The 12,909-nt window shown below is 47.5% G+C and overlaps 1 protein-coding gene across 3 annotated transcripts in view; it reads left to right on the top strand.

The window, feature by feature from the left end:
- The first annotated feature begins 707 nt into the window (after positions 1 to 707).
- CNKSR3 (CNKSR family member 3) overlaps positions 708 to 12,909 on the top strand; it is a 101,482-nt gene continuing 89,280 nt past the window's right edge. For 2 of the 3 annotated variants that reach the window (XM_064486553.1, XM_010994025.3), the window contains exon 1: positions 709 to 1,357. In XM_064486553.1, the coding sequence (XP_064342623.1) occupies positions 1,306 to 1,357 (52 nt within the window). In that variant the 5' untranslated portion in view covers positions 709 to 1,305. Of the gene's footprint in view, positions 1,358 to 12,909 lie in introns of all 3 variants that reach the window. The other variant, XM_064486554.1, reaches the window with a different exon arrangement.

Here is a 12,909-nt window from a genome sequence, read left to right on the forward strand (position 1 = left end):
AAAAAGGCCCTTCTCCTATCAGGCACTGAAACTGTGCACACGCTGTTTTTTCGTTGTTGTTGTTCTTTTTTGGGCTGGCTGACAACTTTCCCTTCACGATTGATGACTAATCCGAATGAGCATTAGCTCACTTTGCAAATGTGAGTATTATAATACAGCAATATAGAACGCTAAAAGCCACCAATTTATTATGATTCATTTTAGTTGCGAAGTGGAAAGACTGCAGCAGCATTATAAGGGAAGTGAGTTAAATTGTCACAATGTCATCCAAAATATAAATAAAGCATAATAATTTTCCCTTAAGAAACTGAAAATGAGGAGGGCTTGATCGCAGAGCAATACTGATACAAAGCACTTAAAATGAACAGAACATGCAGATCTTACTTGATTTTTGATTTTATTATTATTATTATTTTTTAGCGTATTGTTGCTCACAGCGGGACAGACTGTTCTACTACCGACAGGACCCGGGCCTCACCGAAGCCAAGCGGCCCTCCAGGATGCACGCACGATCTACAGCCCGCCTCCTGGAAAGGAAAGCAGGGCCAGGGCCACTCCGGGTTTGTGGAGAAGGGCTTAGAGAGGGAAAGTAACCCGAGCCGGCAGTTTGGGGCGGCCCCGCCCCCTCCCACGAGTTTCGCTGGGCGCCCGGCCCCGCCCCCTCTTTTATTCCGGGCGCGCGGACCGGAGCTGAAACTTTGTAACCCGAGCCCGCTGGCTCCGCGCTCCTCCCCGCTCCGGTGCGGCCCGCCAGGGAGGCGCAGGAGGTGGGACCTGCGGGCGGGAAGGCTGGGGACGCCGGCGCACGCGGATCGGGGATCCGGTAGAGCTCGCCACCCGTAGGAGGAGCTGGAGGGGGAGAGGAGCGCGCGGCCGGAGAACCGGAGGCGGCGGTCCCGGCCGTAGGCACAGCGGGGAGACGGGGAGCAGCCAGGCCGGGAGGGCCCCGCTAGGAGCCGAGGCCGGAGGTCTGGGCTCACGGCCCCGCGTCCCCGCAGCTGCTGTCGCCCAGGAGCAGCAGCTGTGCCCAGGGTCCCTGCAGCGGCGAGTGGAGGGGGAGGAGCGGCAGCTAGACGGTGGCAGCTGGAGGAGGAGCCGCGCGGCTGTCCGGTGCTCCGGGGAGAGGGCGCGCTGCCCTGGCTGAGCCGCGCTGGGATGTCCCGCTGACCGCGGCCATGCAGCCTTGACCGGGCACTCGGGCGCGGGGACCAGCCGCGGCGCGCGCCCTCCCGGGAAGGGGCAGCGGGCGCGGGCAGCAGGACTTCACCGCCGACTTCAGCCCCGCTGAGTGCCCTGCCGTCCACCATGGAACCCGTGACCAAGTGGAGCCCCAAACAAGTGGTGGACTGGACTAAAGGTGAGCGGGCCTGGTGGGGGTGGCAGGGTGGGCAGGCGTCTCCAGCGCCGGGGATCAGGCGGGCGAGGAGCTGGGGTGGGGGTGCTCAGCCCCTCCTGCAGGCGAGGAGCAGGGAGAGCGCAGCGCTGTGACCGTGCAAACTTCTTCAGAGTGGCCTGTGCGCCCCTCGCTCTTGTGCCTGCTTTCGGGGGTGCGGGTTGTGGCAAGCTGAAGGGAGCCCTATCTTTAAACTAGGAGGGCAGGGGTGGCGTCCGAATGGAGGGTGAAGGTTGGGGGTGCGGATCTCAGGCGGCGGGCGCCTCCCGGCCCGGCCTGGGTGCGGTGCCGGGCGCCCCGGCTGTGCATCCCGGAGCGCAGAGGCACAAGGCGCCTTTGTGTGGGTGACTCCCCTCAGACCTCGTAAACGCCGCCCGCCCAGAGCAGTTCGCCGGCGTGACGGGGCGGTTGGACAGGTAAAGGGAGACTCCGGCGGCTCGGCCAGCCTCTCTGTTTTTGTTGGAGAAGGAGAGCGGGCGGCGCGGGAGCCAACACGGAGGCATTCGCGCCGGCGAGAAGCCTTGAGCCAGACTCCCCGGGACTCGGCGACTTTTGCTCCGGGACGGCGCCAGTACCCCCGGTGGCGCTGCATTTTTAGGCTGCACTGGGATTTAAACCCTGGGAAGAAGTCTAACTGTTTTGAACCTGAGTTAAACTGTCGTTTGGGATAAGGAACAGCAGTGGGCTGGAGATGCAGGGGGGCGGTGCAGCAGGGCTGGAAGCTTGAACTCCGAGCTGTCACACTGACTTTTCAGTACCTCCCAAGATTTCGAGGGAAAGGTGATAGAGGTTCTCAAGCTTTGTACTTTTTCAAGAGAAACACGTCCACCAAGAACAAGCAATTTTTCTCGGGCTCCGCATCCCCTCCCAGCTCAGCATCTCTCTGTTTAAAGTTACTGTTATTTTTTTTTCTTTCTTCTATCAGCTCTTCCAGGTGACCAATAGTGTCCTTTCTCAATAATAATAACTAGAATTGTATAGCGCTTTAGAGTTTGCTAAGAGCTCTCTCTCTGTTACTGTCCTTGGTCATCAGTAAGCCTGAGAGGTAGGTAACGCTAGTAAGATCAGGTCATCTTTCTAACTGTCTCACCCGTGGCTGTGGCATCACCGGTCATCTCTGCATCTCATTTCTCACGCCAGCCTAGCAGACACAGACCTCGTGGAATATGGGATGTGCTCGATGTGTGGGATGTGTGGGGTGTGTGGGGTGTGTCAGTGGGGTATGTCTCATCATTTCCTGCTCCTCTGGGATAAGGGACAGCAGATACTCTCCTGAGAAGAGGTTTGTCCAGAGACCACAATCTCTGGGGCTTTTAAAACGAAGATGAAAACACCAAATACTTATACATTGGGTGAAGTGTAAATAGCAGTGGTAGTGCTTGATACAAAACATTAACTTAACAGCTGTAAAGACCCAGATCCTACTTTGCAAAGGGATGTGTTCCCCCATTCAAGATACTACCAGGTTCCCCATCTAGCAACTTGCCCAGCTGGAGTTGGTTGATCTGTTTTACTGTGTGTCCATCATAGAGGCAGCTAGGAAACTGATGACTTCAGCAGTTTTTGATCTTGAGAACCACTCTGTCCAGTGTGCTAGCCAGTAGTCACAATGTGGCTGTTAGGCCCTTGAAATGTGGCTGGTCAGAATTGCCATGTACTGTAAGTATAATATATACATGTGTGTGAAGACTTGTGAAAAACAGCTATGACCTCATTACTAGTTTTCTATACTTACTACACATTGAAATGATAGTATTTTGACATGTTGGGTTAAATAAAGTTTATTGCTGAAATGAACTTCACCTTTATTTTTACCTTCTGAAATGTGACTCCTAAAATTTTTTAAATTATGCAGGTGGCTCACTTTTGGGGCTTACATTGTATTTGTACTGGACAGTCCTGCTCCTGAATAACAGAAAGGGGTTACAGCTTATCACTCTTTGGTTTTCCTGAGTCGCTGCCAGCCTACTTGATAATGTACAACCAGAAAAAACGGTAACAGGCACACAGAAAGATTATGGAGTGAGATCTTCACACCCTCAAGATGTGTGTCTTTTTTTTGGTCCCTCTTGGGATCGGGAGAGAAGTGTAAATTCACATCCTGTTATGTTTGTGTTTGTTTAGCATTTAAAAGGCAGGGCAGGTGAAAATGTTTTTGGTATCCAGTTGCCTTGACGTTACAACTTAGTTGAGACTGCTTTCATCCAGGGAAAGTTTCCAACTGACCTGAAAGAACAATTATGGGGTGGTTTGGTATCTGGGTGTCCGGAGCACTGGATACTGATTAAGTTACATACTTGTGGCTGGTACGTGGCAACTTTATACAGAATGCTTGTGCCCTTTTGGACCCTTAAGCACAGCCTCATATAATGACCTGGATACTTTCTGTGTTAGAATCTAGAAAAGATAGAAGGAGCAAGTGTGTGGCTAACTCTTAGACAAGAGGCTACAGTCTCCCCAATGACGTAACACATTACTTGAATGTTTCTCATTGTAGTGATGTGAAAGTATGACTTTTTAGTGAACTACTGACTTACGCAAACTTGTTTGCTTGTAGGCCTATTTTCAGCTGGCTTTGCTAACCTCACTACGCAACCCCCTTTTAATAAATACATCCTACTGATAAGTGGCTCTTGGTGTAGACTTTGCCACTCTTGGTACTGCATGAGGGTGGTGTTATGGGGATGATGAGCCCTGGAGAAAGCCTTAGGTTTAAAACTATCTATGTCTGGCTACAATCTACAGCTTGCTCTCGTGTTGATGTCATTAGGCAGATGCATCCATTAGGAAAAAGTTGATGTCTGCAGAATGAAGTAGTTCATCAGGCTCTTATTATTATTATATTATTGTTGTAATTTTATTTGTACTAATCTTTAGGTCTCCCATCACCAGTGTTATCACACATATGAGTAGATCCTCAGTGAATGCTAAGCACAGGTCTAAACATTGCACAAGTGTTAGCCCATTTAATATGCTTAACCAATCATTGACGTAGCAACTATTACTTCCATTTTGCAGTTGAGGAAACTGAGGCACAGGAGGGTTAAGTGCCTTGACCAGTGTCACACAGCTGGGAAGTGACAGAGCAGCGTTTGACCCCAGTTTGGCTTTATTTCCTTCCATCCTCTCAGGAGGTCACCCCTAGAGGACTCGCAGTCGACCCCGCATTGGTGAATAGCCCTTCAGGGTCCCCATGACGTGGGTTGTATATCACGTGTTAGGGGAGGCGAGCCGTCCGCTCCATGTGTGTCTTAGTCTCCCTACTCGGTATTATGTCAGGGAAGTTATTTGTTTATCAGATTAATTCATGGTTCTTGGCACTTTGCCTTTCAGATGATTTGGTAAAAGCTTTTGCAAAACAAATGATCTTTTACAACATGTGTCAAGAGTAGGGTCAGTAACAGAAAACCCAGCTTTTGGTGGGTTAACCAAACGGGAATTTTGATTTTTTCCTTGTAAAAGAAGCCCAGAGGTAGGGCGCTCAGGACTTTGTGGAGGCTCTGTGGTGCTGTCAGGACCCCAGGCTCCTCTGCCATCCTGTCCAGCCATTCTTAGCCTGCGGTGTTCGTCTTCATACCAAATACCTCGATGCGAGACGGCTGCTCCACCTCCAGGGTGACGTTCCTGTTCCAGACAGGAGAAAGGAGACCCAGAGACGACAAACGCCTGATGGGCACCAGGGCTTCCCCTTCCAAGAGCTCTCCTGGAGGCTCCATCCGAGCCTGGGCTTACGTCTTAGTTGCCACAACTGTCATGTGACCCCCTCATACTACAACGAAGGTTGGTCACTGTAGTTTTTTTTTTTTTTAAGTTGGGTACATTGTGGTCCTGAAAAAAATGAGTTTATTCAGTAAGGAAAAGGGGAGAATAGATATTTGTAGGCAGCCAGCAGTCTCTGACACACAGTAATTTACACGCACTGATATTCATAGATCAATTCTCAAAGTAGGACACGTGACATGTTTTCCGCTTCCGTCAAGCCCATGGGTCTGCCCTGTTTTAGAAATAATGTTGTATGTTCATTCCTGTTAAGTTTTCTCAGGTCAAAAACTTAGCTCATCTGAGGTCTTTGTCTCTAAGTTTGATTTAAAAATTAGATGTTGCATTGTAAAACATAGCTTCCCAAGTTGTGTTTCTTTCAGGCCATTGGGGGTGTGTCTTCAACAAGGTGGAAGGGCTTGGGTTTGTCCCAGCTGTGCCGTCCGCCCAGCCCTTGGTCACTGATCGGTCTGTAATGGGCAGGCTGGCAGTAAGCGTGTTGTTGAGCGAGCGTGTTGATAAAACCAGCTGTAGCCCCCGAACAGAAGTCAGCTGGCCTGTTGCTGGCGCCACCAGGGTGGGTAACATTTCCCCATCACCTTGTTTGAGGTCTGAGCCCGGGAGAGTCAGGGCATCTGTCCATTCTCTGTAACCTGGCCGAGGGCACTGCTCCTTCCCTGTAACCTCTGTTATGTGTGGCAGGCCGGCAGTTTTAAAGTGCCTCACTGTTTGGTCCTGGAGAGGCTGGAGCTCCCATGTTAACTGCAGAGGTCTGGTTCGTAGCTCATCAACTAAGTCAATTCCTGCCTCACTCTGCTGGCCCTTCCTGCCGCCATCCGTACATCCTTTTTGTAGTCCTGATTTCAGCCAGGTTATACTTTGGCCACCATGGTTGCTGAAAAAGGAAGGTCCTTTCTTTTGACAGTTGTAGGTCCATCATTTGGCCATAGTTCAAGAATTCTTTTCTTTTTTTTAATATGCTTTTTTTTTTCTTTTGAAGTATAGTTGATTTACATGTTGTGTTCATTTCTGGTGTACAGCACAGTGTTCAGTTATACACGTATATATATATTCTTTTTCATTGTAGGTTATTACAAGCTATTGAATATGCTTCCCTGTGTTGTACAGTAGGACCTTGTTGATCTGTTCTGTATGTAGTAGTTTATATCTGCTGATCCCAAACTCCTGATTTATTACACCCGCCCCCAAGAACTCTTTTCTTTATTCCACTCTCTGCTGGGTCTGTTCTGTCTCCTGAACTCTAGCTGTAGAGTTTTCCTACTCATAATAATAGAAAAGCATTCACTGAAGAATTAGACACTGTGCTAAATGGTTTATTTAGACTCCCTCATTTAATCCTCAGAAAGCCCAGTGAGGTGTACGAACCATCATTAGCCCATATTAAAGACAAAGAAACTAAAGCAGAGAGAAAATCTGCTCAGGATCCCACACTCATAAGTGGCGGTGCTCTTAAACGCTCTCCTCTGCTCCGTCACTTCATCCCTTCCGTGGCTTGTATCAGGCATTGAACTTAGTGGTGGGGGTGTGGGCTCTGGAATCGGACTCCGGGTTTGTATCCTGCTACCGCCCCTGCCCCTGCGATCTTACATAAGCTCTCAATAAATGACTGCTCTGTGTTTTTATTGCTTCCTCTCCTCTTTTATCCTATAGCTCCAGGACATATGTTATTCTCTCTGAGCTGCCTGGTCTGTCATAAGGTTGATTCCTACCATTCAGGGACACCTGTCAGTGCCGTGGAGATTCTCCTGCCATTTGCACTCAGAGGATTGGGGTGGGACTTGGCAGATGGTCAAGGAGGTTCATGGTTAGCCGAGTGATAGATGCCTCTTGCCAATATCAAGGGCCTTCTTTGGGTAAATAAATCCAAACCATATTTTCTCAACTTTTTTCTTATAGTAACTGGACTTCCAGTGAGCATGGCATTAGGACTGGCTCTTGCTTGGGACTGTTGACCCCTGTCTGGCACCTGGTCCCTGACCAGCAGCACCCGCATCACCTGGGAGCTTGTTAGAGCTGCAGAAGTGCAAGCCCGCTGAGTTAGAATGCATTTTAACGAGATCCCCTGGGGACCTGTGTGCTCCTCGCAGGTAGAAAAATACCTCTGTAGTGTCCAGCTGCATGCTTTGCTGGTGAGTCCCACTGTCTGATCTGAAATGGGCTCAATCTGTTTTATTAAAGTCCCTCAGTGACATCACTTAACTTGAGGATGCTTGACTTGGCCACTAATTACAGCCAAAAAGCAATCTTAGGGTGCTTATACTTAGAAGCACCACCTAGCAACAGCATCAGGTAATTCTCAGCAAACTAAATGAGATATTTCCCCTGAGCTTCCTTCCATATTTCTTGGGACTTGAAGGGTTCTCATAACAACTTTTCTGTTTTTTTTTCTAAAGACAAGTAGTAAGAAGGGAGTCGTGGGCTGGTCAGTGGGCTGTGTAATTGGAGTTTGTTCTCAGGATCCTCAGGTGGACTTTGGAGGATGAGTTGGGCTTTTGGCCAGTCACACAGTCCTGTGGTTGGTGACTGCACCGGGTTGACCACCCTGAGCTGATTTTGGGGGGCGATCTCATTGTTCCTGGAAGATGACACTGAATGTCATTTCAGGGCAGTTCTCAAAATTTGAAAGTAAGTGTTGTGCCAGGACCAGCTGTCTGAGTCCTGTGTCGAGGAGACTGGGAGGTGACCTCTGGCTCCGTCCTCACCGGACGCCTCCCTTTTTGCCTTCAGATTGCCGCGCGGAGCCGCGAGGGCCCCTCTGTCCTGTCTCACCGCTCCTCTGACCATTCCCAGCTGCCGCGTTCTGGCTCTGGGACATTCGGGTTCTCCCCTCCTTTTCCTCTTTACTCTCATTTTATGAGATTTTCTGGTGTTTTCACCACTGGCTTAGCCATTAGCTTGACTTCAGAGTAAGTTTTATTTACATGAGCTCTTCCATGTTTGTTCTCATTTGAAATTTTCACAAGCTGGAGAGGTACGTAGGGAAGGCACATCTCCACCACAGATGAAAAAAATTGAGACTTTTGGACATTCTGTGAGTTGCCCAGGGTCATCGGACATTAAGTGCGCTGTCCAAGGTCGAAGGGCCGGGAGCTGGGGCCAGACCCCGCAGGCTTCTGGCCTGTTCTGTGCAGCCCCTGCTTCCTCTGCCGGTCACGGTGCTGCTGTTCGTTCTCACTTCATCGACAAGCGTGGGAAGAGGCAGCTTCAAAGAACTTTTGACTTTTGTGTTTCCTGACTATCCCTTCACTCGTGGGATACATTTCTTTCTTTCTTTTTCCTTCTTTCTTTCTCTCTCTCTTTTTCTTTTTATAATTACACAGCTTGAGCAGAGCACCACACATTTCGGACCTGGCCGTTTAGCATTTGAGACACTCACTGCCAGTTATTTATTTTGATTGTAGTTTGTTGACCCTGTATTATTTCAGAATGCAGCTCAATCGTGGAATGACTCATTTCTCCTTTTGACTCTCTTAATCTAATTTTTGTTTTATTTTGAGTGTTATATGGCAAATTTTTTGTCTGATACAGTTAACAGTTCTATTTGGTGGAATTGTACATATATATGTATGTACATACGTACATAAATTTAACTTTCTTTAACAACACCTGCAATTTTCATGGCTTAATTTCCTGCTTGCATTTGATCCTTCACAGCATTTTCATTTTAACTGCTGTGGGTGAGACCAGGCTTGGTGAATAATATGCTAGCTTTGGAATAAAATAGAGCTGGATTCAGATTCCGTATTTGACACTCACTGGTTGGAAAACTTGGGTAGGGGTCTTAACTTCCCCAAGTGTGCCTTAGTTTTCTCATCTGTGAAATGGGACTGATAATTAACTCACAGTGTTTTTGTTGGAATTAAAAGTGGTAATATAGGGAAAGCATTTTGCATACTGCATGGCATATAACTGTTCACAAACTTATCATCAATTAATGCATAATGATTCCAAGTTCATATGTGGTATAATTGGATTATTGTTGCTTAAATATTTAATGCTGTTGTGGCTGATTGTCACTTTTCATATGTTTACTAATAATTTATGACAATTGCGTCCCTCTCTGTAGGTAGGTGGTAAGTTAAATCAACTCCATTATCTGTCTTCTCCCCGTTGTTTCCTTGGACACTTCCTTCTCTTCCTTTGAGGACCTGTGTGTTTTGCAGGAAGAAAATGTCATGGGAAGGTTAAGTAGTAGCTCTCTCGGACAGAGCTTAGGAGGAACACTTGATGACAGATTCCACCCTGCAGTAAAAAGAGAGTTTCATTCATTCACTACGTGATTACTAAGGACCTACTAAGTTCCAGGTATTACTCTAGGTGATGGAAATCCAGTTGTGTCCTAGGTTCAGGGTCAAGCTGGGTCCCTGCTTTAATATGGTAGATTCAGGGAGGACAAACCACAGTAATCACAGCCACCACCACCACAAAACAGACGGACAAGAAAATATCCACTAGTGAGAAGCGCCAAGAAGAGAGGAAAGCAGAGGTGTGAAGGAGAGTGACTGGGCTGGGACTTCTTTGGATGGTGTCATTGGGGAAGCCTCTCTGAGAAGATGACACTTAGGTATTACTGACAAGGAGGAACCAGCCATTAGGAAATGAGGGGGAAGAGCACTGTAGGCAGAAGGAACAGTTAGTGCAAAGTCCCTGAGGCGCAAAGGAGCTTGGAGGGTTTGAGGAAAAGAAGTGAGGTTATAGTCCCATAGAGCAAGGACCGTGGGTCATGATGGGTGGAGATGGGGTGAGAGAGCAACACAGTGGCCAGGTCACGTGGGGTCTTCTAAGTCTTGGTCAGGCATTTGCAGTATTTCCTAGCTGTTAAGGAAAGCAAGGGAGTGACGTCGGCTGACTTGGATTCTTGGGGCAGAAGTGAATTTAGGGAGTCCAGCTGGAAGGCACTGCAGTATTCTGGAGATGGTGGTATCTTGGTTTGAGGTATTGATGCTTCCAACATTTGAGAAGCCAAGTTCTTGGTACAGTGGGTTCATTGATGGCTTCATATCCAGGTAATTAAAATATTATATCTGAAGTTGGGATGTATATTCACTTTTCTTTCTCTACCAGGGTTAAGAGCTCTCCCTGCCCTCCCCTCATCCTGATTACTCTCTTGTCCTTTCACGCGGGGAGCGTGGTCTGTCTTTGGCGTCCACATGCTTTGTTCGCATCATTGTTCTTTCCTGGCACATTCTGCTGGCAGCTACAGTTTCTGAGGCTGTTTATTCATCTATGAATAGGGTTTTTGTGAAAGTGGACTTAGCCTGGTCTGTTTTCTTTGACATCAAATGGCTGATTGAACAGTTTTTAACCTGGGATCAGAAGGGCAGATGTGGTTGTGTTTACTAGAGCAAAACACTTCCTTAGGATGTAGATCAGTGGGTTGTAAAAATCAGAAAACTTTTCATATGAAAACCTGAAAAATAGTTGAGTCAAAGAAAAGCAGTCAAAACTGCTCCATAGATCTAACTGAAAATATTTTGTTCCACTGATAGACTGTCCTAATTTTACTTTAGAAAATAAAGTCACCATGTTTTTTATTGAATCGATGGTATTTTGAGAAATTTTCAACAGGTAAGAGTTCAGCACTCTTTTTTTTTTTTTTTAACACTTAATGCATCACTTATCAACGGGGTGGAAGTGAGGGGGAGGGAACTAAAGGGAGGTAAGCTTATGTTAGACTGCACATGACTGGAAGCTTACTGAACACCCCGAGTATCACCCTCGCCCCCGACTTTAAAGAGAACATCTCTCAGACCTATTAGAGGAAAACCCCTACGTGTCATCTGTCAGAAAAGCCAGTGATTATGATCGTCTGAATCATGCTTTCCTGAGGAAAACCTTTTAGGGAAAGGAAACATTCTATTTCCTATTTTCAGAGATTTGCAGCAGAGGGGAAATTCAGTGCTTTTTGGGTTTAGGAGTGGATGTGTGTGTGTGTGTGTGTGTGTGTGTGTGTTTCCAACTTTAACCTGTGTTAATCGAACAGACTTTCGTGTTCTCAGAGTAATTTTGTATTACTGTCATAGAGAGAATCAAGTCAAAAGCCTCCCTGGAATATGACCCTTGAAACAGGAAAAGTAGCTTAATGTGTAGAGTGGACCAGACTTCACGTGACACCTGTTGATGTTGTCAGCACCATCTTAACCTGGATTCCAACTGGAGTCTTAAACTCCCTGTGAGCAGATGGCACAACTTAAGTAGCAGTTATGGAAACATCTGTCTATGCTCAAGCCTAAAGTTGTTGGTCATAAGTATTAAATAAAAAACACCAACACTCCTTGTTAGTAGGATGTCTAGAGATGGATGCTATGAGGTGGTTTGGTCATAAGCCCCCCTAGGCCAAGTTGAAGACTCTTACCTAAAGCTGATCCATAATAAAGATTCTTCTTGGAGGTGGAGAAGCTCTTCATTCTCATTTGGCACCATCTAACTGGGATACTTAACAAGCATTTGTAAATACATGATCATTGTACTTGACTCCTGACATTTTTAAACTGAGATGTTCGAGAAACCCTTTCCCCGCCACATACCTGCGGTGCCTCTCAGCATCTTGTCACTGCTGTTCTTGAGTATCCTTTTTCAACAGCAGTGTCACCTGGGGACTCAGATGTGTAAGTTCTCAGGCCCTGTCTCAGATCCACAGAATCAGAAACTGGGAGTGGGAGGCAGGAAGCTGTATTTTAATGGGTCTGGCTAACATTTGAGAACCACTGGTCTCTACCACTCGTGTGCAGCCTGCAAAAAAAAGTGATGTGCGTCAGACCATCCCCCTTAATTCCTGTCTACGGTTGGGCTTTAGCTAATACGTAATGCTTGATAAGGAAGGAGCACTTTGTCCTAGGGGCGGTGGTTACATATGTCAGTTGGTGTGTTGATGCACCAAAGTCTGTGTCTTTCCCACAGGATGGGCAGGGAAGAGTTAAAGCCTTTATCCCCCATGGGCTCCCCGCCAGCTGCGCCACCCCAGGCCCAGGGGATCCTTTTGTTGCGTACCTCTGTGTGTGTCAGAAAGACGCAGAACGGAGGGGAAGGTTTCACGGTCTGAAAGGACCTGTTTAGGTTTTGTGTGGGATTTCCAGGCCTTGCTCTATGAGAGGAGCCGAATGTGGCAGCCCCTCCCCGGTTCCATTCTTGAGAGCGAGTGGGTAGTTACTCTCTTTCACGGAGCACTCAGCTTCTGGCTTTGAACAATACATGCAGATGCAAGAAGTGAGGGAGAGAAATAGCAGAAAAGAGAAATACTCAGAGTGGCAAATAAGTGGCCGTCCAAGGTGAGACGCTCTTTTGTTGTAGTCCATGGACACTGGATCAGTGCGGGTGGAGTTTGGCAGCTGCTCCTGCAGTTGACAAAGGCCAAGAGAGAGTCCGAAGCAAGAAAGCTACTACCGAAGCGAACACTGAAGACCAGGAATGGCACTGAGACTCGCAACAAGAGTTGCAGACTTTACTGCCTACAGGGGCCAGGCGGACAGTGTCAGAGATTGAAACATGGGGGCACGTGGGACAATAGGGAGTGGTGGAACTGTGGCAAACCCAAAGGTACATTTATTGCTCAGTTTCTGCTGACTGTGGACCTACAGTTTCCAGAATCTTCTGCCTTTGGTGGTGGTGGTTGTTGCTTTCAAATGGAGGTGGAAATCTGGATTTCTATGTGACATTTTCCAGGTTTTAGATATGTGTCAACAGATTTTTGTTTGTTTGTTTATTTGTTTGTTTTTGTATAGGCCAAGCATTACATA

Source organism: Camelus dromedarius, chromosome 6 (genome assembly GCF_036321535.1).
Source record: "Camelus dromedarius isolate mCamDro1 chromosome 6, mCamDro1.pat, whole genome shotgun sequence".
In the NCBI taxonomy this organism is placed as follows: domain Eukaryota; kingdom Metazoa; phylum Chordata; class Mammalia; order Artiodactyla; family Camelidae; genus Camelus; species Camelus dromedarius.